Source organism: Aspergillus alliaceus (genome assembly GCF_009176365.1).
Source record: "Aspergillus alliaceus strain CBS 536.65 unplaced genomic scaffold BDW43scaffold_22, whole genome shotgun sequence".
Classification (NCBI taxonomy): domain Eukaryota; kingdom Fungi; phylum Ascomycota; class Eurotiomycetes; order Eurotiales; family Aspergillaceae; genus Aspergillus; species Aspergillus alliaceus.
The window spans coordinates 65242-90515 of NW_022474705.1; the positions used below are offsets into that span (position 1 = coordinate 65242).

At 47.2% G+C, this 25274-nt stretch overlaps 11 protein-coding genes across 11 annotated transcripts; 6 read left to right on the plus strand and 5 right to left on the minus strand.

Moving 5' to 3' along the window:
- The first annotated feature begins 684 nt into the window (after window positions 1–684).
- BDW43DRAFT_86100 (putative GPI anchored protein) lies at window positions 685–1197 on the plus strand. The gene has a single exon (XM_032050609.1). It carries the CDS (start codon window positions 815–817, stop codon window positions 1157–1159), a length of 345 nt encoding a protein of 114 aa, XP_031900218.1. The 5' UTR covers window positions 685–814; the 3' UTR covers window positions 1160–1197.
- A 664-nt stretch (window positions 1198–1861) lies between these two features.
- BDW43DRAFT_276130 (uncharacterized protein) lies at window positions 1862–2279 on the minus strand. Its single transcript, XM_032041924.1, has one exon. It carries the CDS (start codon window positions 2137–2139, stop codon window positions 1900–1902), a length of 240 nt encoding a protein of 79 aa, XP_031900219.1. The 5' UTR covers window positions 2140–2279; the 3' UTR covers window positions 1862–1899.
- A 317-nt stretch (window positions 2280–2596) lies between these two features.
- Window positions 2597–3438, minus strand: BDW43DRAFT_276131 (uncharacterized protein). The gene has a single exon (XM_032041925.1). The coding sequence runs from the start codon at window positions 2799–2801 to the stop codon at window positions 2604–2606; it is 198 nt and encodes a 65-aa protein (XP_031900220.1). The 5' UTR covers window positions 2802–3438; the 3' UTR covers window positions 2597–2603.
- Window positions 3439–3441: 3 nt separating this feature from the next.
- Window positions 3442–3838, minus strand: BDW43DRAFT_86126 (uncharacterized protein). The gene has a single exon (XM_032050610.1). It carries the CDS (start codon window positions 3756–3758, stop codon window positions 3480–3482), a length of 279 nt encoding a protein of 92 aa, XP_031900221.1. The 5' UTR covers window positions 3759–3838; the 3' UTR covers window positions 3442–3479.
- A 3642-nt stretch (window positions 3839–7480) lies between these two features.
- On the minus strand, window positions 7481–8324 carry BDW43DRAFT_86181 (uncharacterized protein). The gene has a single exon (XM_032050613.1). It carries the CDS (start codon window positions 8075–8077, stop codon window positions 7616–7618), a length of 462 nt encoding a protein of 153 aa, XP_031900222.1. The 5' UTR covers window positions 8078–8324; the 3' UTR covers window positions 7481–7615.
- A 271-nt stretch (window positions 8325–8595) lies between these two features.
- Window positions 8596–10519, plus strand: BDW43DRAFT_300265 (putative R3H domain protein; the record flags this gene model as incomplete). The annotated part of the gene is made up of 3 exons (XM_032044863.1): window positions 8596–8913; window positions 8978–9521; window positions 9588–10519. 3 exons carry the CDS (start codon window positions 8596–8598, stop codon window positions 10517–10519), a joined length of 1794 nt encoding a protein of 597 aa, XP_031900223.1.
- Window positions 10520–12338: 1819 nt separating this feature from the next.
- On the minus strand, window positions 12339–13422 carry htz1 (histone H2AZ). Its single transcript, XM_032050611.1, has 3 exons — window positions 13139–13422; window positions 12711–12780; window positions 12339–12630 (listed from the first exon to the last, which is right to left on the minus strand). The coding sequence occupies exons 1-3, from the start codon at window positions 13235–13237 to the stop codon at window positions 12383–12385; spliced, it is 417 nt and encodes a 138-aa protein (XP_031900224.1). The 5' UTR covers window positions 13238–13422; the 3' UTR covers window positions 12339–12382.
- A 545-nt stretch (window positions 13423–13967) lies between these two features.
- Window positions 13968–15391, plus strand: BDW43DRAFT_276155 (PHO88 family protein). The gene is made up of 3 exons (XM_032041926.1): window positions 13968–14128; window positions 14232–14392; window positions 14451–15391. The coding sequence occupies exons 1-3, from the start codon at window positions 14112–14114 to the stop codon at window positions 14834–14836; spliced, it is 564 nt and encodes a 187-aa protein (XP_031900225.1). The 5' UTR covers window positions 13968–14111; the 3' UTR covers window positions 14837–15391.
- Window positions 15392–16870: 1479 nt separating this feature from the next.
- Window positions 16871–18285, plus strand: gpdA (glyceraldehyde 3-phosphate dehydrogenase GpdA; the record flags this gene model as incomplete). Its single annotated transcript, XM_032047117.1, has 6 exons — window positions 16871–16918; window positions 16981–16994; window positions 17133–17196; window positions 17280–17964; window positions 18026–18196; window positions 18257–18285. The coding sequence occupies 6 exons, from the start codon at window positions 16871–16873 to the stop codon at window positions 18283–18285; spliced, it is 1011 nt and encodes a 336-aa protein (XP_031900226.1).
- A 723-nt stretch (window positions 18286–19008) lies between these two features.
- hdaA (histone deacetylase hdaA) lies at window positions 19009–23036 on the plus strand. The gene is made up of 15 exons (XM_032050614.1): window positions 19009–19040; window positions 19388–20102; window positions 20156–20444; window positions 20501–20514; window positions 20578–20716; window positions 20774–20886; window positions 20961–21088; window positions 21151–21361; window positions 21429–21588; window positions 21642–21705; window positions 21754–21846; window positions 21901–21983; window positions 22037–22116; window positions 22165–22271; window positions 22339–23036. The coding sequence occupies exons 2-15, from the start codon at window positions 19466–19468 to the stop codon at window positions 22591–22593; spliced, it is 2373 nt and encodes a 790-aa protein (XP_031900227.1). The 5' UTR covers window positions 19009–19040; window positions 19388–19465; the 3' UTR covers window positions 22594–23036.
- A 1005-nt stretch (window positions 23037–24041) lies between these two features.
- BDW43DRAFT_86537 (uncharacterized protein) lies at window positions 24042–24783 on the plus strand. The gene has a single exon (XM_032050615.1). The coding sequence runs from the start codon at window positions 24265–24267 to the stop codon at window positions 24700–24702; it is 438 nt and encodes a 145-aa protein (XP_031900228.1). The 5' UTR covers window positions 24042–24264; the 3' UTR covers window positions 24703–24783.
- The last annotated feature ends 491 nt before the right edge of the window (window positions 24784–25274 follow it).

Consider the following 25274-nt stretch of genomic DNA (forward strand, 5'->3'; position numbering starts at 1 on the left):
TACTACTGCCTGATATCATCCTGACAGGATCAATTAGGTGCTCGGCCAATATCAGCAATTTTACCACTGATATCTGGATGCCGATTTGATCTTCATTTCATGGATAATCCTAGACTCCTAGTGCGGATGACGAGGCAAGGGAGAAAGCGAGGGTGACATCATCGACCAAAAACATTCCATAGTTGAAGAACAAAGCGCTCCCAACAATAATACTCGTCAACCAGCACTTACAGCGATCTGTTGTCCCTAACATCCAGCTGGATCCATATCTACAAAGCCCAACCTAAATCCCAGGGCCCATTGTGGCTGTGAAATTGCAGAAGTTGAATGACATTCCCCGCAGACAAGTCTGGTAGTGATGGACAAAACCTCATCTTGGCAGATGGGCTAACTCATGATCTTCCTCATTGTTTCTAGGCAACTTCTTTCCCCGTCGATAGATTGATGATATTCATAGGGAGATCTGCGGAATTGCCCACGCCAGCCGTGCTTGGCATATGTCGCCCAGTCGAGGCTTAGAGCAGATCGCGAGAATCGCTTAAACGATGAAACTGCGACATATGGTTCGTGCGGAGAACTTTCCGTCTGGGCAGGTTCGGTTTCGAACAATGTCATCCTTAAATATAGAAACCTCACAACGCGAGGAACAGGGTATAAATACAGACCTCTACCCGCTTCGGATTGTTCCCAGCATCATCTACTTCGATTTCGTCAATTGCAATCCGACCATACATTGCATACATATCCAGAAGTCTTTACAACCCTGAACATCTCCTTCAATCCATTGTCACCAGAACGAACCCAACCACACAAAATGCTTACCGTTCAATTGCTTGCCCTTTCCGGCCTCATGCTCGTGAGCAACGTCGCCATGGGCGCCGAGCTGGACCGCGACGACGTGCCCAATCGCTGCTGGGAAGTCTGCGGCCCGGTGGTAGGAATCGCACAGAAGTGCGATGGCATGCACGACAGTGACCGTGCCGAAATGCAGTGCATCTGCGACTGGAAACAGGCGCCATCCTTGATCCCTCTCTGCGAGGCCTGTATCGCGCAGTATCGCAGCGAGCGCCACAACAGGGACCATGATGACGACGGCGATGATCACGATGACCGCGACCCCCATCACAATGGTACAGGATGCCCCCCTCATCCCTCATAAAGATCCAGATAACTGACATCCGATGCCATCCAGATGCCTACGATATCCTCACTTCCTGCTCCCTCTCCACCACCAGCTACAACCCAACCGCCGCAGCGTCCGCCGTGAGCTCCGCAACTTCCGCCAGCAGCCCCAATGCCACCAATACAACCCCAACCGCAACTTCGTCCGGTGCCTCTAATTCTGCGAAAGGTGGCTCCTCCGGAAACTCCAACAGCAACTTCGCAAGCAACACCAATTCCGCGAGCAATGCCCAGACCACCGATAACGCTGCGTCTGGATATTCGACCCCTAAGGCTGCTTCCTTGGCGGCTGTCGTAGGACTGGGCGTCCTTGCTTGGTTGTGAGACTTTTCCGACTTTACGAGCGTGCACGCAGTCAAGGGAGAAAGGGGGTGGAGGAACAATAATGGGAGATTGATTACTGATTGTGGACCGATGGATATGAGATAACGATATATGTGTTTACGCTTCATGCCGCTCCTTTATATACCCGGCTGGACATGAGTCTATGGTTGCTTGATTTTATGCCCTTCCTGTCTTATCTTACCCTTACTTATAACTTATAAAACGTGCTAAGCATCAAAACACTCCTTTATGAGATGCGTGATTCATGCTCGCTTAGCTTTTCGCGTTGTTTAGGCTCGATAGTATTACGTTTCTCTACTTCTACTATGGCTTTTCCGTATGATCGGTCCCTCCCGGGGGGGGGGGGGGGGGGGGGGTGTGAAGTTGCAGGTATCAAAAACATGTACTATATACGCATAGGTGTGGGATTGGGTTGTACAGTTCATAACCGGATATAACAGAATATATACGTAGTCGGTACTTAACACCTAAAAAGGCAAAAGGAAAGAACAAACATAGACATATCGACCACAGCAATATATGTTCTAATCTGTACACATACAGACCCCATATATATGTATATATATACACACCTACAGAATAAGTCTCAATATCAAAGCAAACGCATGTCATCCATCCATTCCAAAGCCTGCACGAGTTGAACGGCGTGTATTCCTTTTCACCGACGGACGCCCTTACTTCATGCCAGCCGGAAAAGGCGGAAGGAAGGGAAGATAGTACTAAAAAAAGTCTGTTAAGCAAAATGCAAAAGACCTCAAACTCAATATCAAGCATTGCTGTTGAACCATAATACCAAGTATTAATGTATCTCATGAACCTAAAAGCGATTTAGATTTTCAATCTCCATAGAGACGAGAAGCAGAGAGATAAGCTTCATACTCCCATTACGCAGCGGCAGCGATAGGAGACTTATTAGGTGTGCCTTGCTGCGCGCAGAAGATGTTGGGTACAGTATGTACGTACTCTCAGCTGCTTTTACTCACGGGCGATCTGTGGTCAATCAGAAGTCAAATGTATTTAATTGATTATATTGAATAACCGAATGAAAGTGAGTCGACAGGCTAGCGAGGAAAGATCTAGAATGGAAAACTCACGGAAAACAATTTAACAATCGTGGAACGGAATGTAGGGGATAAAATGCCAGCAAGACAGTCGTAGGAGATACTTAGTATCAAGCCCATATAATGTACCTGCTGGAAGCACTGTACTCCGTACCTGATGAAAGTGAAATAAAATGAATAAATAAATGAAACACAATAAATCAAATACTGCATAAATATCTACTTGGCTAAATCTAGTCTACAACTCCATTCCTCAATTAATGGCTAATAATTGGTGAAACAACCGCTTGAGCTCGAGTCAGATGTGGTGCAACGTCAATTTTATTTTTTATATTTATCTTCTTTTCTTTCAGACCCCGTGTCCTTTCGTTATGGAAGAAACATGCAAAAAGAGAGAGAGAGAAAGGAAAAAGGAAAAGAAATTAAAAAAGAGCTGACTGTTATACCCATATTGTTAGAAACAAACACCCTTAAAAAGGCCCAAACCAACAAGAGCATTCGGAAAACAGTCGAAAAGCCAAGTCCAGAATCACCCTTACGTCCAACAAAATCCTAGACAATCCAAAGGCCGACCGCCATGCATCGCAAATTTCCACCAAACTCCTGCAACGGGCGAAGGAATCTGATATCCATGTAGCCACGCAGACCCTTGCATTCGTGACCAGGGTTTGTGAGTCGCGGCGAATTTAAGACCCACTGGATGGTGATCGAACAGAAGTACATACAAGTTGAGAGACAGATAGCCTAGGTATATGCTCACTATCGTATGACTATAGTACCATTGTCCAGCATGAACGCTAGCTTCCTTTGGGAGGTTTTTTTTTTTTTTTTTTCCCCTCCATTCTTTTTTGCTGCCCACCCCCCCTCCGTCTCTATTTTCTTTTTATATTCCTAATATGGACCAGGCTCCCGAAATCCATGACGACGGGAAAGTGATAGATAAAGTGTGTTGATTGGTGGACTATGTGGCTTGCCGATTGCATACATATGTATGCACAGCACAGACTGCATACTGGAATCCGAGCAAAAACAGAGACAGAAGGACATGAGAAAAGAGAGAGAAAAAAGGCTGAAGACATACCGACGAGGGGCAAGAAACATGCATTGTTTTGTTGCGTCCAACATAATAAAGAGTAAACTTAACGCGCATAATGATCTTTCTGATTTCATGGAGCGCAATAGGCGATGTTGCACAGACAGCTGTGACCGATAATATTTGCCCAAAACTGATAGTTGCTTCTGCAAAAGGCAAGTGTCTTGGAATGTATGACTTACAGGTTAATCATTGCCTGAACCGCACTGGGCATGTGTCTCTCTATACTTGAGGTAATTAAATGATGATGCCGTTGCTTTTTCTAGCACCTTTTGCCACAGGTAACATCAGGGTCTGGCTCACAGGGATCGCCTTGTGAGTGTAACAATACATAGATAAACGAACAAATGTATACAAGAAAGAAAGAAACAGAAGGAAAAAAAACAAGAAACAAATAGAACGGGGTGACAGTAATAGAAAGTATTCTATAGGTCCCCAATGGTATCGAATCAACACGTTGTACCTAACGGGAGAATACAGCCGCATAGGATATGAAGACGAAAGAGAGGGTTTCCAATACAGTACGGAGAATCGACCTAATATTATCAGATTTGTCATAATAGACAACACTGAAGTGGGTGCATGAGATACGTGCATGCCCACCCGGCAGGTTACCACTCATCTCCGTAGGTCCAAAATCGGGCAAACCATCAAATAAAATCGCTCTTGAAGTCCATATGATCACGTAAATGTGACCAATATATCAGCTGCCCCTTTTAGGAAAAGCTCCCAATCAGCTCCCGTACTTGGGTCTTGGTAGGCTCCTAGTTCTTTCTAAGACTCCATAATGGTAGATGCCTGTTTTTACTCGCCGTGGAAACAGACTAAGAATGTTCTATGGACGTCGCTTGAGTATTAGTCTAGTACGGAACCACCCAAAGTCTCCCGGGGCCACACCATGGAACCAGCTGAGCGCTGCACAGCGGGTGCCCAAGCTTAAGGTGCAGGAATCGGTCAGCTACTACTTACTATACCTTAACCTAGTAAATCCCGAAACCAAGCAAGGCTCATAGCACCCGGATAAACCCACACGTTTTGACAGGTGAACAAGAAAGAAAGGGGAAAAAAAAGGAAAAATTAAGAAAAATAAACTAAAATGAGAGGGAGGAATGCGATTTCGGAACGAGAATTCCTCTCAGGAGAAAGGCGCGAAATCTGAGGTCCCTATCTGACTGGTTCTGGTGACACTCTAGTGGGTTCTAGCTTGGGTGTTAATCCCAAACCGCCGAATATTAGACTAGACCTTCCCCATAGTTAGCTAGCAAGTGCGGATTTGCAGCGGATCCCAACTCACTTCACCGTTTTCGTCCTATCGGGTAGTGATAGTTCTTTCATTATTTGTCGGAAATGATGGATCATTCCTCGCAATTTCTCGTTGAAAAAGGGGCGATTTGTCCAACCATCGAACTCATATGTACTAACTAAACGGTTAGGGAACGGAAGCCATAGAAAACCTGCGTGTCAAGTAGATAACCTCATAAACAATCGCATGTGATAATAATAGCGACGGGGAACGGTTTGCAGTCTTTCCGCTACTAATAATAAAGAGACAAGAATGCGTAGTCTTCCTGAAGACCAGTGAGTCGGAAGAAAAGGTCTAGGGCTGATAGGGTGGGTGTTCATTAGGGGGTTATCTCCATTTCCGACGGACAACGCACCGACTTCCTAACGGGTCAGACATCTTGCAAGCATATGCCTCCGTCCAGCTTTATGAGCTTCGGTGATGCTGTTGCCCTCCACTGCCCGCGGTCAAGGAAATGCGCTTGAAATGAGCAAGCCTCATGATGTTGACATCGAGAAACGGCCACGAACCGGCGCGATAGCTCGTGTGGGCGGTGGACGACTGTGCCGAAGCTGCCCCCTGTTCGGAGGTGATGTATTAGAGTACTCCGTAATGGAATCCTTACCCACTCAGGAGCGGATCCTAATCCACCTTCTAGCTAAAGCTCGAAGGATGCATTGGAGCTCCCAAGCCAGAACCGTCAATCAGGAACCTTTCGGACAAGTGGACATGGGGGGAAGACAGGGACTAGTTAGTCGTTAAGGACAAGCTAACTAAAGCCGATGGCAGTTGGTGGCACGGAATTGTTCCGATAAAGAAGAGGGAAAAAGGACTGGATCTCCAAGTTGGTATGTACGTGTGAGAACTTCATACTAAGGACCCGTTAAAGGAGTTAAAGTAAGTTCAAGGTTAGTTCCCCGTGCCGCCCGAAGGACGGACGAGGGGAAGAAGAAATAAAATAAAAACAACTGAATATTTTCTTTTTCTTTTTCCTTTTCTTTTTTTAAAGAAAAAAAAAAGAGGGGGAGGGGGAATGCTTTTTGCTTTTTTGCCAGGTACAAGAAGAAACAAACAAAGAAAGAAAAGAAAATAATAATTAAATTTTTGTAAGACAATCCATCAGTCTATTGAAGGTTTGAAACATGCAAATAAGGTCACCACTTGAGTGAGATTGGTAAAGCTGCCGGAAAGAAGTCCAATAATCCAAGGAACATGGTGCAGCGGATGGTTCTGTGATTGGTGTAGACATACTGAACAAACCAGAGTGTTAATCTAAGGGATATTAAGTCATATATGCCGAGCCAGAAAATATTCAAGCTTAGAAGGCCTACTATTAACGAAAGGCATACGGAGTACCTACTCTGGAGACGTGTTCTAGAAAGAGTAGTGAACTGCCTTCTGGATTCCTCATGCCCCAGGCGGCACTTATAACTTACTTCTTTTTTCATCCAGGGGGGAAAAATGGAGAAAACGAAGAGGGGTTAATTACCTAGTTCAAAGGAGGGGAGGGGAGAAAAAGGAGCGCAAGGACAAGATACCTGACACAGTTTAGTTTAGGTACATACATACATTCATACATACAGTACTGCAATTCAGGTCCAGTAATCCAAATACCTTAGTACCTGGCTTTTATGGAACTAAAACTAAACTGACTAAGGTGTACCTAACTGAGGTTGGAACAGTTAAAACTGCCGCATACATAAATGATGGGCATCAGAAGCCCGGACGGTCAAAACTTCTGACGGCCACAGACTGGATTTCTTCTCGTTCTCTTCGTGTTTCAATCATTATCTTGAAACACATAATCACTGACTCTTTTCCAACTCTTGCATGTTATCTCTCTCTCTCTCCACCTCCTCGCTCACACTTCCCTACTTCTACTACTAATACACACTTGTTGGTGCAAATCTACCAATAGGAGATCAGCCCCCCATTTTGGGCAAAGCCTCAGCTTCTCCATTGTATTATAATTTGTTTCCACTTCCCACCTTTTTTTTTCCTTGAGCATTTTCGCCTCCGCCACAGCTGAAGAAGGAAAGTTTTGGGAAAGGATTAAGATTTAGGTCGACGAACAGGAGCAAGCGAAAAGGAGTCTGAACGAAGATATAAAAAGAAAAAACTAAGGCGAAGGCTACCGAAAGGAAAACCCACCGGAAGGGATTATAAAAGGGAAGCACTTGGAAGCTTTAAAGTGAGTACAGTACGTGGGTTGATGTTCTGCTGTATCAATTTTCTTCTGGAAACCAAAACATTCAAACCACCAAAGAGAAGGAGGGGAAAAAAGACGAAAAAGAAAACCCATACAAGATAACCAGAGAGTATTGTATTGAGTACAGTCTTTCTGTCTGTCTGTCGTCTGTTGTCCTCGTTGTCTTCCCCCATTTAGGACTGATTACGGGAATCCCTTCATACTATCCGCTATTCCTTTAGTGTCTCTGTCTTGTTTCTCCCTTTTTCCCACAATTTTCTTTTCCTAACCGGGTTTGGTTTGTTCCTCTTTTTTGCTGCCCTCACGTTTTTCTTTTAATTTATTCTTATTGTTGTTATTTTTTCTTTCCCCCCTGGTTGGTTTGACATCTTCGTTTTGACTGCAGAAGATGGAATGACTTTTCTCTGCGGTCTACCTCCGATCTATAATATTGCGAATCCATTCTAACGGATCGAACCAGCATTCTCAACAGATCTCACCGTCAAAACAATCCACGCTGACCGATCTATCCAATTCGTTGACTTGGCGGATCCGCGGAAAGGACAGACCAGAACTAAAGCGGTCGCTGTGTTCCGGCTTTTCTGCGTGCCGTTTGGCGTGCGTGCTTTCCACTCCCCCAATAATCTCCCGGGCCACCACCTCCCTGCCTTAACCTCCAATCTCGAATCTTTGATCAAATCACTGTTTCTTTTCCCATTTCCCTTTTTTCCTCCCCTCACCAACACCATCACCGGTCCGTCAACTCGCCCATACTCCAACTCTCTTGGGCTTTTGCTTTTGATCCCGGGTAGTGGCAATTCTTTTTTTCTCATTACTTTTTTCTTTTTTTTTTTTTTCTTCTTCTCTTGTCTTTCCATATTTTTTTCGATTTTATTTTCCATCTTTTTGTTCCCCCCCCATCGCATTATCGGATTTCCCTCTTTCTTTTTTTTTGTATTCCCCTTGACAAGGAGGGCGAAAAAAAGTTTCGGAAAATTTGACGCCTGAGGACACGCCCTGGCATTGACGACCAAAGCATCACGAGGCAATTAATTCCAGCAGCTGTGAGCGGTTTAGTGTGTTGTTTGTCTCATTTTGAACTGCTCTTTCTCTTTGACTGCTTTTCTCTCGCCAACCAGAGAAGTCACAGATCCGCCGTGACTTTCGGTGCTTTGAAAATCATTGTTTTTCTCTCCCCCCACGCCCCAAATTCGAGGAATTTGGTCCACTTTCGACAGCGCGTTTCGCATTCAGCAGCTTGTCTTGGACTAGTTCGTGGCTTTCTTCTGTCCGGTCGCTCCTATGTTTGAGTAGTCCGTTCAAGCTCTTGGGATATTGAACGGGATTGTTGTGTGGTGGATTTTTGTGCCCACATTCTAGAGTTTGGTTGCCCGCCGGGAATTCATTAGTGTCAGCCGCCATGAGTTACCAGCAAGCGCAAGAAATGTATCACGATAACTCTGCACGTTCTCCTGGCTCCCAGCGCCATCAGCAGCCTTTGCATCGTCAGCCTTCGCGACAGTTCGACGCGTACGGTCCTATGCCTGTGAACCTGTATGATGACCCCATGGCTCGCTATGAGACTGGTCGCCTGGAGCGTTTGAACCCCCCGCTCCACAACAACTCTTATGCCTATGATCTTGCCGGCTCGCAGACCTGGAATCCGAATGGCTTCGCCAATCCTCAGGCTCTGGGGGCCATCCGGTCGGCGTCGACGAGTTTGAAAACCACCTCCCGCACCGGAAGGGCAGGTTTACCTACGGTGAGTACGGTTTCGCTAATATCGAGATAGTCCTCTGCATTGGCGTCGCTAACATGAAAACTAGACCTGGCTTGACCAGCAGCCGGGTATGCCTAGTGCCTTTTCGAATCTTGGGCCCGGGCCCCTTCAAAGCAGTACAATGCGCCCGGAGGCATCTGCATCCTCGGAGAATGATGATGAGTTGATTCCAACGGCGATCGTCATTAAGAACATTCCCTTCGCCGTTAAGAAGGAGCAGCTGGTCCAGCTAATGACCGAGTTAAACCTGCCCCTGCCGTATGCCTTCAACTACCACTTTGACAATGGTGTCTTTCGGGGGCTGGCGTTCGCAAACTTTACGTCCGCGGAGGAAACGGCGACGGTGATCGAGGTTCTCAACCACTTTGAGCTTCAGGGACGGAAATTGCGAGTCGAGTACAAGAAGATGCTTCCGCTCCAAGAGCGCGAACGTATCGAGCGCGAGAAGCGAGAACGTCGGGGCCAGTTGGAGGAACAGCACCGGCCTATGGCATCCTCTCAGCTTCAGACTCAGAGTTCCATGTCCTCGCTCACGTCGCACCTCCCCGCGACCTCCCCGTCGCCCGTCTCTCAACGTGGCCAGAAGCTGGGTAAGTCTCTTTGATCACTGGACCATAATTAATACGGGTCGCTAATGGTTGTGTTCCGTTCGCCAGAGGTCGACCTGAATGATAGCACGACACTATCGTACTACTCTCAACTCCTTTTGTTCAAGGAAGATACCAGTCGCGACTCGCTGGTTTTCCCCTCGAACCTTTCCCCGGTGCAGCGCCGCACCGTTCATACTCTTGCTCACAACATGGGCTTGGGCCACGCTTCTCGCGGATCTGGGGAACAGCGACAGGTCCAGGTGTTCAAGGTGGCACCTGGCACCAATGTGAGCCCTCCTTTGTCTTCGATCCCCGCTGCAGTTCAGCCTGCAGAAACGGCTCGTCGCGGACTCAACCGCGCGGCTACGATTGATTTTAGTGAAGCGCGCAACGAGGGACCTGGTCCCTACGGCACCCTCCGGGGACAAGCGTCGGGATTTCTGGGCGTTTTGGATTCTCCCGGAAACTTCGGGAACGCTCAGAATTTACGGGCAGCCAAGTCGTTCGCAGACCTGCGTTCCTATACTCCATCGCCCGTCCCTTCTTCCGCGAGTTTCCCGGCGGCCCTACAGTCCAACGGTGCACGCCTCCAGCACTACGACGGTGCCACTAGCGGCGCCTCGAACACACCGACGCTCACGCCTGCCCCTTCAGGATCCTCTCTCGGTATGCAGCGCGACGATAGTCTGTTGGTGAATAGTCTCAGCAGCCTTTCGCTGGGAACTGGAATTGGTGGGCCAAGCTCGAGCCCACGGAGATTGCGGGGTATGTTTTCTTGGGAACAGCCGGAAAGTCAACCTTCCAGTGCTGGACCCATCGGTAGCAACCGATCCATCGGAGTTGGATTTGACGGACAGTCACAGGAGCGCGTGCCAATTAGGCAGCCGAGAGGCCCCATGCCCGAAAAGGGCCCAGGTTTTCGACGCCAAAACGGACACCAACCGCGTGGAAGCGACGAATTGCGGACGAACTCTGGCGTGGAAATCATTGTGGAGTAAACAACTTTGACGGGAGATGAAAAACGACGAAACTTGTTAGATTGCTTTGCCGCAAGACGCATATGACTCTTATATCACGAGGCCTGATCCTGTTCTGCGATTATTGGCTTACGATTCGATGAGGGATGACGAGATGACACTCAACCAAGAGAACCACAAAAGAAATTTCTCTGATCTAGCCAAGTTTTAGACGTTATTTTGGGGCAGCCCAGCAGGCATGCTATTTAAACGGACTATACGTTTCTCTTTATTTCTCGGAACAAAATGAAAAACGGAAAAAGAAAGAAAGCTCCTGAAATTTTTTTTTTGAGACGCAGGCGCCTTCCAGATGTCTTTGTTTATTTATATTATTATTTTCTTCCCAGTTTGTGTCGGTGGAAAGCAAAAATCTGTTTTTAACTTACAGGAAGATGATGAAAGGACGACAGAAAAGAACACTATTGTCTTTTTACCTTGGCAAGAAAGATGACATACCAGCATTTGCATCGTTGGATTACTTTGTATATGGGCGCCATGCATTGTTTAATTTTTGCTTTTGTTTTCAATCCCGACTTGTTCGCCCTGTACGCTCTTCTCGCGGGCCTCTGAGCTTCTGCCAGGTGAATGAATGTGGTTGTTGCCGGAGTCTTATGATACGTCTCCTTTTTGCTCTCTCTGGCTGGTTTGTTCATGAAATTCAGTTCTGACCTGCAATTGCTGTGGTGAACACAGGGATTGTGACAACAAGTTTGGGTGGGATATTTGCGTTTATGGAACTGACCCTTCAATGGACCGAGTCCTCTGTGGCTTTAATGTGACTACTAACTGCCAGATCCAGTACGCTTCTTTTTTATCGTATGGGCTTCCTTCTGTCGGTTCCACTTTTGAAGTTCAGTCTCTGCGGATGCAACCACATCTCTACTTTTTCTTCTCTCGCTTTCCTTTTAATCGCCCTTCTTATATTGCCAGGGCTTTGTTTGAAATATGCCTTTTATTTTCCCAAAGTCTTCTTTCTCCGTATTGCTTTAGTACGCTTTTTGTCTCTTCAAGATCGCCAATAAATGTATCTTCTATATGACTTGCATATCTTTTCCCAGTAATGTCTCCATGCGTGGATTGCTCCTGTCGATAGTCCATAATTAGACTTCAATCCAACCGTAACATAGTGTACCCCATCTTCAGTCGCCTTCTACTCCAGCGTAGAATGATTGAAAGATTTAAGCTGCTTCATCTAAGTATCAGAAATCGGGAAATCCCTGATCAGATCACCTAGATATACCACGAGAAATTCCGTACGAGTGTTTGGTTTGGTTTGTATTTATTTCGATTCTCGTGAGAGAGGGAGCCAACTATACTCATACAAGACAAGTCCATCAAGTTTAAGAGAGACATCGTAGTAATGGTAACTGAGGTGGATAATCGGAAGCACTCAACACCGTCAATCAATTAGAATAAAGTTCACCGGGAAAAAGAACAAGGGGAAAGATAAGAGAAATAGTAAAATCGAAAATGAAAACAGAAAATCAGTCCACTACCAAGATATCACCCTTTTTCCCATTACAGCGCCCTGGTATTTTCGAGACAAACGGTATGAACGGAGCACGTGGAGGAAAGCAGAGTACAAGAGAGAAAAAAAAGCATTGCGAACAGCAGCGTCGTGGAGTAGGGAAAAGGAGATGGGGGATGCGTCTGCTGGAAATCCCTGTCATGAAAGATGTCTATCATCCAGTTTTCCCTTTTCCTTTTTCAATTTTTTCTTCTTTTGCGACTGGTCGGTTTTTAATTAGAACCAGTTAAAGGTCGATCGCTGTAACAGACATATCCCGGAGTCCTTTTCAATCGTCATCATTTCAAACGCCATATTCGTGGGGTATCCGCCGTAAATTAAGCCTCAGTCTTGTTCTTCTTCTTTTGCTCCACCTTCAGCAACAGCGCACGGTTGATGCGTGGCAAGACACCGCCGAAAGCGATGGTGGCACGGATGAGAGTGTCCAACTCTTCGTCTCCACGGATGGCAAGCTGCAAGTGACGGGGGGTGATACGCTTGACTTTGAGGTCCTTAGCGGCATTTCCGGCAAGCTCGAGAACTTCAGCAGTCAAGTACTCCAGGACGGCGGTAACATAGACGGCGGCTATTAGGTGATTGCTTGTCAGTGGTGCCCACGAAAGATGACAAATCATGGCTACATGGTTTGCGACTATTGTGCCTTACCTTTAGCACCAACGCGCATCTTGTTCTGCGTGTTGTTCTTCAAGAAACGCTTAACACGACCACAAGGGAACTAGACGCACATGTTGTCAGTATTTTTCATCGACTACAATGTTTGAATTTTAGTGTGCAGTTGGCGGAGCTGGAAAGTGCGGAACAACGTTGTAGTCTGCAAGTACCTGAGCAACCAAGTCCCAGCGACAGGTACTCAAACTGCATTAACTTGACGTAGTTCACAAAGGACTCGATGGAGAAGATGCAAAGAACTAAGGTGAGAAGCAACAAGGGAAGAGAGAAAGAGACAGAGAGAGAGAAAAGCGAAAAAAAAAGTCGTAAAATCGGATAGCTTTTAACATGTTGCCGCGCGTTGCCGGTAATAACGGCCATCTAAGCACTGCAAGTAGAAAACAACAAAAGACGTATCTACTGACCTGCAGACCAGCCTTTGCGCTGTGGGACTTCTGAGCCTTCCCCGCAGAGTCCTTGGAGCCAGCCTTTCCGCCGATAGACTTTCCCTTTCCACCAGGCATTTTGAAAAGCGTCGAGATTTAGGGTCGCAGAGATAGAAATGTCGCGTCAAACAAGTGTTTGAAGTGATAGAGTACGATGGTGGTCGTTGAAGCGATTCGATACGCCAGCGGCACGCGCGTTGTTGATGGATGAAGGAGTCAGAAATGTCAAAGCCATCCTGGTCGCTAAAGACGGCGTTGAGCGCGGAACGGCGCTAGTCCTGTTCAGGAAAATCAGAACATCATCCTTAGAACGCGGAGGATAATTGAAGGTGAGTACGCTAGGCAGTGAGTGGCACGAGCAAAGCAACTAAGTGGCTTCCAATTGAAAGTACAAATCCAGATGATGGCACTTGATCGGGCACCACATCAAAAGAAAAGAGCTTTATAGAGGTTAGTGATGAGAGCTTGGGTCATAGTTGAGGAGTCATTCAGTAGGTTCCTCAACTCTCAACCTGGGTAACTCTGCAGAGGAGAAACATTATATTTTAATGTGTTTTGTCCGTTCAATCTTCCCATCCAGTCCTTATGGCTTTGTACAGAGAGACTGGATAGACGACGTTTGTCAAACCATAGAATCACTTGTTGTCGTTGGTAGAGGAGCGTGCAAAGCATGATGGTTGCTTAGTGCATTATCTAATCAACCAGGTGATTTTTGGTGCCTTATTGATGTTCTATCGCCTAAGGCTTTGAACCTGCGCCACTGCATCTCGTTTAGGAGTAGTATCCATCACGTGCCGAAGTGCCTATCTGGACAGCTGTCCGACTTCCCCGGGGCTCCAGTTCCGCAGTTTAAGGAAGATTTTGTCCCTGCACGTCCTTCACTCATCCGCTCAAGCCATTCGCGCGTTGCTCTTGCTTCGTCACCTAAGGGTCACTCAATACTGCAGCCAACATGGTGTCTCCTCAAGTGTAAGTCATTTTGCGCAATGCACTGCCGTTACTCTTTGAATTTGCAGCAAGGTTGTGTTCGTTCTATGGTGGACCATTTGCTTACCATCGGCCCGTAACTCAGAACCAACCTGGCCATCATCGTGGTGGCCATGCAGCTGGCCAAGAAGATCCCTTTTGATGACCCTGATGTTCTTCTGATTGTCCGTGGCATGTATGTCTTTTCCAACGTGCTCATCCTGGGTATCTATCTCTATACGCAGTCCAAGATTAAGAGCAAGAAGGGTAGGTTTCGGCTTTATTCTGAGAATGTCGCGAATAGTTTACTGAATGGTGTTACTAGACATGACTACGTTGAAGTACGTGGAGCCCGCTCCTCTGGGTAGCAACGAGGAGCCCCGTCCGGTGACTACTACCAACAATGAGTACGACCAGCAGCAGTTGCGCCAGCTGTTCAAGGGACAACTGATGGGCGTTGGTATGATGTGCGTGATGCATCTGTACTTCAAGTACACCAATCCTCTTCTGATCCAGTCGATCATTCCTCTCAAGAGCGCCCTGGAGTCGAACTTGGTCAAGATCCACGTCTTTGGAAAGCCCGCCACTGGCGACCTCGCACGCCCCTTCAAGGCTGCCAACAGCTTCATGAGCCAAGGCCAGGTTAAGAGCGATAAGGCTTCTGTCGAGAACGCGGAGAAGAACTGGAGGGGTGGTGTCAAGGAAGAGTAAACGATTGGTTATTGAGGATAGCATGCTAGAGTACCCTGTAGTACATGGCCTTGCTCCTTGTGTACTTTATAGAAGCGGTGTAAATTGAGTGGGAGAGCAGGACTAAATTGGATTCTTTTCTTTCGAACCTTGCTAAAACCATGATTTTGCGCACCGAGTGGAATATTCAGGCCTCTATCTTGTCGATATCTGTGCTGGTATCCTGCGTATTCTGATAACGAACGACCCGCAACAAGATCCGAAATATCCGAGTGCAGGGTTTCTGTGTTTTGATCTCACCTGATCTGATTCTGATCCTATCATGCTATGACTATCACGCCATGAAGTCACCGAAAGATACGCAATGATCCGTAAGAAGGGTATACTGATGCCGGGCTGTGGGTAAGATAACGTGTATTTTGGGTTAGGGATGGAGACGCTAAAATCCATGACCCAGCCTCAATAGATCTACCCCTAAGACATACATATCAACTACAGTTCTTGTGTCAACAAATCAAGTAGTAGATTAAACCCCGGTGAACGGTTAAGTTTGATTTGTAACACGAATGATTCATGTGTGGCGGTACGCGGACATGCCACCATGGTCCGATCAAGACTCTATCATATAATTGTTGGATACTATAGCGTACGATGTCGTGTCTCACCCCCTTATTTTAAGACACATATTGAATTGAGTCGGGAATTGGATGACCTTGTCAACGTGTTAGATCGTCAAGTTAGCTTGATTTATGGGTGTACCACTGTACATCTATCTATCTAGAGTGGGAAGTTTGGGTTGATTAATGGTTTGATTTGAAGTCCACAAGGTTTATATGAGTATAGGTGTGTAGTATAAACAAGATTTAATTAATGCATTGAATTAAGGGAATCTAGCCATGTTTCCATATCGCCTGACCATGACATGACAATCATATTGAGTTTATACAATGACGTTTTATGTAGCATCTTATTGAGACTTCAATACTTATCAAAATCACCGAAAAAGCCACAAGGCTATTGGTTTGAACACCGAGTACAGTTCATTCATGCACAGCTACCGATTGGGGCGAATCTAGTAGGCTCCCCAACAAGCCGAGAAACTCGATTTCCCAAGCAGAAAAAAGTCAAAGGGATGATTAATGAAAAATATGACAAGCGCGTGATCCTGATTTGCCTACCGGTGAATCTTTTCAGGAGGATAGAGGATCGCTAAGCCATTATGTGAGAGTCTAGAGGGAAGAGGGGCAGAGGGGTATAGTTGATCCGGTCCGATCTATTGACCCGGAAACGGAAAGGTCAAAGCGAGTGAGTGCCCCTCCTTGTTTTCCCGTTCACATTTCTTATGTATGGCCAGATTACATTACATCATGCCCCTCCATGGGGAACCAATACTCTTAGTACTGGGGTTCATACCCTACCCCCCTCTTTCAATTGTTGCCAATTTTAGACTACGGAAGAAGGGGATAATTAGATAGAGTAATAGCCGGGATCATTTCTTTCATAGCCTAGGTAGTAATGACCCCTCGATCCCGAAGAGCTGGCAAAAGATTAACAAGAGGGTAGGATTGAGTACCCGGCATGCTGGATTCGTGGCACGCTCATTGGCTAGGCCGGTAGCTGCCGAGGAGAGGCAGAGGCCCAAATATCGTGACTCTCCTGCTTTGCCCGGTGTATGAAACCGGAAAGGGCTGCTGAGAGCTGGGGAGCGGCGCAAGCCGGGAAAACAGCTGACAAGGACCCGTTTCACAGTAGGAGCTTGTAGCTTTTGCCCCGTCTGCCCGCCGGTGACTGGATTAGTGACCTGGTCGTTGCGTCAGTCAACAGGGCCTCTTTTTTTACTTCCCCTCCCCCGCCGTTCGACTTTTCTCCCCTTTTCTATTCTCACCACATCACTGCAATCACCATATCCCCTCGTCTTCTTACTTAAAGTGAGTCGTCTCCCCCTTTCTCTCGAATCTTATATATCCAGACAACTTCCAGTGTCTACCGTCTTCTTCTCTCATCACACAGTGGGACTGACAGCTACCCCGCCAACCAACAGATCAATCCCAAACAATGGCTCCTAAGGTTGGAATCAACGGCTTCGGTCGTATTGGCCGTATCGTAAGTTGTCCTTTTATTCTACATCGTGACAAGGATTCATTGAGGCTGACAAAGAGTTCCAGGTCTTCCGTAACGCGTAAGTTAAAACCCAACCCGCCTCTCCCGGACTATGGATGGACTCTCGATGGTCCAGTACCAGTCTAGACCACCGAGGGGAACCCTCACCTAGCTTCTTGTATAGAAGAAACCTTCTAACAAAAGTGTGATTCAACAGCATCGCCCACGGTGACGTTGAGGTTGTTGCCGTCAACGACCCCTTCATTGAAACCCACTATGCTGTATGTACCCCTCTTCTATCATCTATAGATTGATGACGATATGCGGGAAAGACCATGGAATTGACTAGAATTGGATGATATAGGCCTACATGCTCAAGTATGACAGCACCCACGGTCAGTTCAAGGGCACTGTCGAGACCTACGACCAGGGCCTCATCGTCAACGGCAAGAAGATCCGTTTCTTCGCCGAGCGTGACCCTGCTCAAATCCCCTGGTCCGAGGCCGGCGCTGCTTACATCGTCGAGTCCACCGGTGTCTTCACCACCACCGAGAAGGCCTCCGCCCACTTGAAGGGTGGTGCCAAGAAGGTCATCATCTCTGCTCCCTCTGCTGATGCCCCTATGTTCGTTATGGGTGTCAACAACGAGACCTACAAGTCCGACATCAACGTCCTTTCCAACGCCTCTTGCACCACCAACTGCCTTGCTCCCCTTGCCAAGGTTATCAACGACAACTTCGGTATCGTTGAGGGTCTCATGACCACTGTCCACTCCTACACTGCCACCCAGAAGACTGTTGATGCTCCCTCCAACAAGGACTGGCGTGGTGGCCGTACTGCCGCTCAGAACATCATCCCCAGCTCCACCGGTGCTGCCAAGGCTGTCGGCAAGGTCATCCCTTCTCTCAATGGCAAGCTCACCGGTATGGCCATGCGTGTGCCCACCGCCAACGTCTCCGTTGTCGACCTTACCTGCCGTACCGAGAAGTCTGTCTCTTACGATGACATCAAGAAGGCTATCAAGGCTGCTTCCGAGGGCCAGCTCAAGGGTAAGCACAGTCCTATTCTTTTGAGGTTCACCAGGACTTTCGTTTGCTAAACCAAGATTAGGCATTCTCGGCTACACTGAGGACGAAGTTGTCTCCTCTGACCTGAACGGCGATGACCACTCCTCTATCTTCGATGCCAAGGCCGGTATCGCCCTTAACGACCACTTTATCAAGCTTGTCTCCTGGTACGACAACGAGTGGGGCTACTCCCGCCGTGTTGTTGACCTTATTGGTAAGTTCTTACGGCTCTGCACTCCGGCGTTCTGAACGCTTGCTGACGGTTCTCGTTTAGCCTACATCTCCAAGGTCGATGGCCAGTAGGAATCAGGACAGAGACCGGACACTAGAAGTCTTCTATGAAGGGGACATTCTAGGTACTTCCGACTTAGTTCTATATTCCCGGATTGTCAGGTCCCCACACCGAGAAATTGGCCTGTGGGATAACAAAGTGCCCTGTTGACCGGGGATCTACATATAGCATAAAAGCATATGATGACGTACTTATTTAATGAGATGATTTGACGTTGATACTGGTTATGATCTCGCCTCCGTGCAATGGTCTCAAACCTTGGATTTCAATACCCTGTAGTGTATTTTCGAGAAAACAACCTTGTTTGAGGTTGGTATAGAATCATCCTTGAGCACATAGCCAGAGAACTAGATCGTCCTGAGTAAGCCTTGTAAGGGAGATTGATTAGGTCTCGGCGAAGCCCGGGAAACTGTCGGACAAGCGCAAACGTTTGATGGTACTATGCCAGGACGGACCATCAGACAAAACATTTTGCACACGGATTCTTGCTCATCCTTGTATTTTTCTTTTATTGGCCCATCTTTGCTGACCATGAGTTATTAGTACCTACATCCTGCGCCTGGCGGTTGGCTTTTGTACGGAGGGCTCCAAGTGGCCTGTTTGGTGTCTATGACCGGCAGTAGTCACGTGCAGGGAAGCTAAGTAAACCACGCTTTTTGGGGTTTCCTCAAAGAGTACATGATCCAAGTCTCCAGGACGTGCGCCAGAACGCCTCTGTTGGTGTGGATCTAGTAGATCAACATCTTCCTGTGATTTTTGTGGGCTGGTGAGGATCTCATTTCTTTGTCGAAAGATTTGTCTTAGATTACCCTGATCTGGTCTAGCTCAAGCTTGTCTTCGTGGTCGAGCTAGGCTTTCGGACTACTAGTATCTAGTAGTTCCCTCACTCTTCTGATTTAGTACCTCTCAACGCCAACAGCCTTTCTTGCTTCCCTTCGTATTCTGGTATAGTTGGAGTCCCTTGTGTCAAATTTCTATCTTGGACTGGTCACTGAACTACCACTTCGTTCCAATTTCTTTTTCACTTGACCCTTATTGGACTGCGCCTGTGTTGTTCTTTGCCAAAGGGTGCTTGAGGTCCTGTGCGACTGACGTAATTATCCAAGGCGACAGGCTTGGTTATGGAATGCTAGAGTGAACGGACGCCGTCTACCAGACAAAAATAGATCAACTCGTCTAGACTTCTGCGTAATGGCCGCGGAAGAGGACGAAGACACCGTCATGGGAGAGGCAGGTTCCCATAACCCCAACCTGGCTCCCTCGCATCACCTTGTGAGTGATGGCACTGGACATCTTAATGGAGGGCCGGACCCATGGCTCGCGCCACCCCTCTTAGGACCCTCAATCAAATTACCTATCCAGTCAGCTGGTAACGTGCAAAAGCCCGAACCATCTGTTGCGGCAGATAGTCACACGATGTCACCACCTAAAAGTCTACCGAAATCAATTGACTCTGGTGAAGCTACTGCAGATGACTTACAGAAAAATGACAGCCTTGTTGAGGAGAACTCCGACTGGTCTGAGGAGGAAGATGCGGTCGCCATTAGGGGTCTACCTATTGCTCAGCTTCCCTCAGGTCTTTGCTATGATGTTCAGATGCGCTATCACTGTGAAGTGCGCCCGACGGCAGACGTCCATCCGGAGGACCCAAGAAGAATATATTATATCTTCAAGGAGCTATGCCGAGCCGGACTCGTTGATGACCCAGAGTCATCCAGGCCGCTTGTCTCAAGGCCTTTGAAGCGAATCAGTGTCCGCAATGCCACAGAGGAAGAAATATCCCTTGTTCACACACCAGATCATTACGCATTTGTGGAAAGCACTAAAGGTAAACGATAGCCCCCTTCTGGGATCGTTGATCTCTCTAACTGCTTCTGTCAGACATGTCTGATGATGAGCTTATCGCTCTTGAACATACTCGAGACTCGATATACTTCAATAAGTTGACGTTTGCATCTTCGCTCTTGTCGGTTGGAGGAGCAATTGAAACATGCTTAGCTGTTGCCACTCGGAAAGTGAAGAACGCTATTGCTGTCATTAGACCACCGGGACACCATGCCGAGCATGACAAGACTATGGGGTTCTGCCTGTTCAACAATGTTTCTGTCGCAGCTCGAGTCTGTCAAAATCAGCTAGGAGAAAGCTGCAGAAAGATCCTTATCCTTGATTGGTAAGTTCAATCCTCCGCGCCTGACGCACTGGTTGAAGAGGCACTGACCAGTCAAGGGATGTTCATCATGGTAAAGAATCGCGATGCACATAAAGTACCTATGGTGCAAGTACAAGATACTGACGTGACATAGGAAACGGTATCCAGAAGGCATTCTACGATGATCCTAATGTCTTGTATATCTCACTTCATGTGCATAACGATGGGAAGTTCTACCCTGGAGGTGACGAAGGAGACTGGGACCACTGCGGTACTGGTGCTGGGGTAGGGAGGTATGGTGTGCGTTTCCAAATGTGTTGCTCAGATCTGACTCGTAATTTCTACGGCAGAAACGTCAACATACCTTGGCCGAGCCAGGGAATGGGCGACGGTGACTACATGTATGCCTTTCAACAAATCGTGATGCCCATTGCGCAGGAATTCGACCCTGATCTGGTAATAAGTACGTACAACCCCCTATTAGTCGCCTAAAGTGAAGATAATAAGGGGAAAATATCGATGCTAATGTGCGGCTAGTCGCCTCTGGTTTCGATGCCGCCGTAGGGGATGAGCTTGGAGGGTGTTTCGTTACGCCTTCTTGCTATGCTCATATGACACACATGCTTATGACTCTTGCGAACGGAAAAGTTGCTGTTTGCCTAGAGGTGAAGATAAAGCCTGATATTCCGCCTTGAACAATTGCGGGTTCTGACACTGAACATCATAGGGTGGCTACAATTTTAGGTCAATCTCGAAGTCTGCACTTGCGGTTACAAAGACACTCATGGGGGACCCGCCTGATCGGCTTCATTCAACTGTCCCTTCTAAACTCGGAACTACTGCCGTGAGACGTGTCATGATGGTTCAATCACAATATTGGGGCTGTATGTACCCGAAAGCGCCGCAGGAAGAGGGACTCTGGACAGACCGGTTACATGGTAAGTGAAATGAAATGAGTGAAGAAAAGAGCCTAGTTGAATGCTCCAGGAGTAACCAAGCCTATAGATGTCATTCGTGCTTACCAGTCCAAACAACTTTATGAAAATTACAAACTCACCTCCCTTTACATCTATCGGACTGCCATTTCGAGGTCCTTCGAAAACCAAGTTCTGGCAACCCCGAATTATTATCAGCGCAACCCACTTCTGGTGATATTCCATGACCCGTCAGTCACTCCCTGAGAGATGAGAATGTTAAGTTAGCCTGACTTCTGTATAGGCCGGAAATCATGGGATTACCTCACCCCGTCACGAACAAGTTGGAAGCTCATAACTGCTGGCTTGTATGTAATCCCATCATTAGCCTGTGCAAAATATGCTAATATAAGAAGGCTGATGCTATGAAGGACTACATCGGATGGTCTGTTGGCAAAGGATATGCCGTGATAGATGTTAATATCCCGAAACATGTGACCGTAGAGCCCGTGAGTATTGGTCAACTTCCTGTCTGAGGATGCTCCACTAACATGTCTGGCTAGTCCAGGAAATATGAACATGAGGACGAGAACCGTCCCACTGCCACAGAAGAACTGGCTGGATACCTCTGGGACAACTACATTGAGTAAGAATGAGATGCTAATAGAATAGAACCCTAGCAACTAATAATCGGTTTAGGCCCAACGAAGCCACAGAGATCTTCTTTCTTGGAATAGGCAATGCTTATTACGGAGTTGCCAATCTCTTGATCAACAGAGGTAAATGCTTCCCGCTTTACGTAGACTTTATCGCTGATATGCGAACAGATACGTTGTATAAACGAGTGAACGGCGTTGTATCGTTTGTTGCCGAGAATCCAGTTCGAGCGATAGCCTCTCATACTCAGGTTTGGTTGTCCAGATGGTACAAAGATGTATGCGCCCCCGTCTACCCTGCTCGGCCCGATTCATTTCTCCAAAGCGGTATTAATATGGACGCAGAATTCTCTTGTGTTTGTTTCGCACACCCATGGCGTTTGGAACACTGAAAACCGACGCAAACCGTCCAAGCGCTACGGACACTTGATCCAGTCAAGCAAGTCAGGACTCAGTGAGATGCTGATGCTTCACAAAGATGAGGTGTTCCAGTGGATTGAGGATCGAGCCGACCAGCACGACAGTGAGGAGACAGAAGAAGAAAAACGACCCAGTCGGTCGCCAACGAAGCCTGCGGAAGCTTTCTCCAAGCCAACCTGAATGACAGCCGCATTTCTGTGGGGAATATTTTGGTTGACAGTCTCAAGTGTTCCGTAATATTTTTCTTTTCTTTTACCTCTGGTTGTCTTATTTTGCCTGAAAGACCAATGATAGTTACGCGAGGTACTTGAGTAGAGATGGAACGAACTGCATAGATTGAAGTCCGGATGACCCGTCTAGATATATGCGGGTACGAAGGGCTATTTTCAAGACTTTCTTCCGTGTAATACAATATTAGTCTATATGTTAAGGTTCCTTCGGGTTCAACATCAAGCATTGAAATTGGATCTAGGTTTTCATACTATAGCGAATATTAAAAGTGAGAAGATGAGCTAATAGTGTTGCAATGAACCGGTACTGCCATAATTTACTAAGAATTCGAGGCTGTTTCCTAAATCATGCTAAAGAGCAGTGAAGAAGAAAATATCAATGTAACGCCACTAGTTGGCAAGTCGCTTGATAGCGCCTGATTTATACACAGCTTCCTGCTCAGCTATTGACTCATTACTTCCCCCTACAATTTTTCCGCAGGTTTCTACCATTGCCACGCTTCACAAAAGGTCCAACCTTACATGTGAGACCTTTGGTTTTGTCGTGGCCCTAGGATTCTTTCGAACTTTATCAAGAGACAGCAGCCTCCCTTCATGGGTACACAAAGCCTGCAAAACTTAAGAATCCGGAATACGAGGTTTACCACCTATCAAACCAAAATGTACGACTAGACCACCAAAAATGCTCAGACACTAGAGGCATCCTGATACGTGATAATTCAGTGGAATCCTATATTGGCATCACTGTTCCATAGAACGCGCTCGGCGAGCTCCCACCGGAGGATTTTAAATTAATCGTACGCCAGTTCACTACCCAGGGGGATCGCAGGAGCCTCCTAAACCTGGCCAGCACCAACAGGTTCCTGACGGACTTCTGCATTCCCGCGGTCAAGTCGATTCAACTCAAAACTGTAAAAGGTCCTCGTACACAATGATGGCTGGCTAGCTCGCTTGCTAGATTGGGAAGCACAATCGGAGGCGTCAAAGCTCATCAAGACGCTGACCGCTACGGACGGTTTCTCTCATGCCCATCGTTTGGTTGTCCGCAATGGAAATGGACATAGCCACAGAGGTGCTCAAACACGGAGCCCGTTACTGCGTTTACTTTCACAATTAACGAGTTTGGGGGAGTTTTGTTACGAGGACTCCAGCTATTGGAACAGGCTGCCTGCATTGGTTTTTGAAGCCCTGCGGAAATATCGCCTCCAGTGCACGTTGTACATGAAGTCAGAGTCGGGGTTATCGCTCGCGTAATGTTTTAGAAGCCCATCTAGTTTCAAGCTGGTGAACATCCCATCCCTGCCTGGAGATGGCTTTCTGTTAGGGAAGAGAGAATATGGGCTAGGGATCTCCGGTTTCCAAGTCTCAAATTCTCGCTCCTGAATCTCACTCAGGACCATAGATCAAGCAGGAAGAGCACTATTATCAGACCGTAGGACGCGTCCTTCGTAGCCTTCCACCGCTATCGCAACTTGAGCTGAGGGCATGGCACTCGTTCAACACCACGGCAAGAACCTGCGCAAGCTAGTCCTCTCAAGTCAGGACCGGCAGTGCGTGACTAAGAAGTGCTCAAAATCGGCCAACAGAGCCCATTACTAGAAGATCTTACTCTGACCTTCCGATGCACCCAGTACGCAATGGCCATATCCGCAGATTAATGATTAACTCTTGCATCAACCAGCGCCTAGCTCTTTCCATAATTCACGCCATCGCCTCAGCCAAACAGCGGAGACCCTCCCCCGTGAATAAGCTGACAATCCGCGTCTGTGGTAAGGGAGTTTCTAGAGACTTTGAAAGTCTTGTTGACATGTTCTCTGCTCGGTGGGTGGTTGAACGTGATCCGTGTCCCGACCATCGGAAAGACATTCGTGCCACGGAGAGTCATATATCCGAAAGAACGGGTAAGCGACGAAGAGAACATCTCCAACCATGGCTGGAGAAGAACTTCTACCGCATCTGGCCGAAATACCGCCGACAACTACGAGAAAGTCAAGTAAAAAGCTCCAGCAGAAGAGGGAAAAGGAGAGAAGAGGCGACAAGCGTATGGTGGCGCCATTAGGAAAGCTTACCCTTAGCTACTGGCTGAACTCCACCTTTTCTACTCGGATCCTCCCTTGTACATATTGAATGTATATTATATATTAGGCCGTTGTAGGTTTGTCTTGTAGTTCATACTATCTTAATAGTAATACGTAGGAAAATGCTCTTTGGTTGATGTAATGAATATAGGAACCCTAATTGCTCGAGAGTATGCTATATAAAATCTGGTACATGCGAGTGACGTCTGCTCCAGAGTAGGGCTTGAATCCAACACCCTCCCTGACTGGAATCCGTTTTTTCCGTCTGCTCCACAATAAATGTGATTGGTGGCGTTGCATCGCATCCCATTCCTCAAGGGACTTGCGGGGGTTGCATAAATGATCCCCATCTGTGCTTTAACTTTCCGGAAAGAATTCCCCACTGAGGGTCTCGCTCATAATCCTCCGTGAGGATTTCAATGGATAGGGCCACCCAGTCAGATGACAACAAAACAGGTGACCTTTTAGTATACTATCAATAGCCTGCTGAAATACGAGATCCGAGGAACAAGAGATATCATCACCACTTCCACGCGAGGCAAACTACTGCAAT

Coding starts and splice junctions, on each gene's coding strand:
- BDW43DRAFT_86100 (XM_032050609.1), top strand. CDS start 815: ATGCTTACCGTTCAATTGCTTGCCCTTTCCGGCCTCATGCTCGTGAGC.
- BDW43DRAFT_276130 (XM_032041924.1), bottom strand. CDS start 2,139: ATGACATGCGTTTGCTTTGATATTGAGACTTATTCTGTAGGTGTGTAT.
- BDW43DRAFT_276131 (XM_032041925.1), bottom strand. CDS start 2,801: ATGCAGTATTTGATTTATTGTGTTTCATTTATTTATTCATTTTATTTC.
- BDW43DRAFT_86126 (XM_032050610.1), bottom strand. CDS start 3,758: ATGAAATCAGAAAGATCATTATGCGCGTTAAGTTTACTCTTTATTATG.
- BDW43DRAFT_86181 (XM_032050613.1), bottom strand. CDS start 8,077: ATGCGATGGGGGGGGAACAAAAAGATGGAAAATAAAATCGAAAAAAAT.
- htz1 (XM_032050611.1), bottom strand. CDS start 13,237: ATGCCTGGTGGAAAGGGAAAGTCTATCGGCGGAAAGGCTGGCTCCAAG. Junction 12,781..13,138: donor GCGCAAAGGCTGGTCTGCAG/GTCAGTAGATAC, acceptor ATGTGCGTCTAG/TTCCCTTGTGGTCGTGTTAA. Junction 12,631..12,710: donor GATGCGCGTTGGTGCTAAAG/GTAAGGCACAAT, acceptor ATCACCTAATAG/CCGCCGTCTATGTTACCGCC.
- BDW43DRAFT_276155 (XM_032041926.1), top strand. Junction 14,393..14,450: donor CAAGATTAAGAGCAAGAAGG/GTAGGTTTCGGC, acceptor TGGTGTTACTAG/ACATGACTACGTTGAAGTAC.
- hdaA (XM_032050614.1), top strand. CDS start 19,466: ATGGCCGCGGAAGAGGACGAAGACACCGTCATGGGAGAGGCAGGTTCC. Junction 21,089..21,150: donor AAGTTGCTGTTTGCCTAGAG/GTGAAGATAAAG, acceptor TGAACATCATAG/GGTGGCTACAATTTTAGGTC. Junction 21,362..21,428: donor CTGGACAGACCGGTTACATG/GTAAGTGAAATG, acceptor CCAAGCCTATAG/ATGTCATTCGTGCTTACCAG.
- BDW43DRAFT_86537 (XM_032050615.1), top strand. CDS start 24,265: ATGCACCCAGTACGCAATGGCCATATCCGCAGATTAATGATTAACTCT.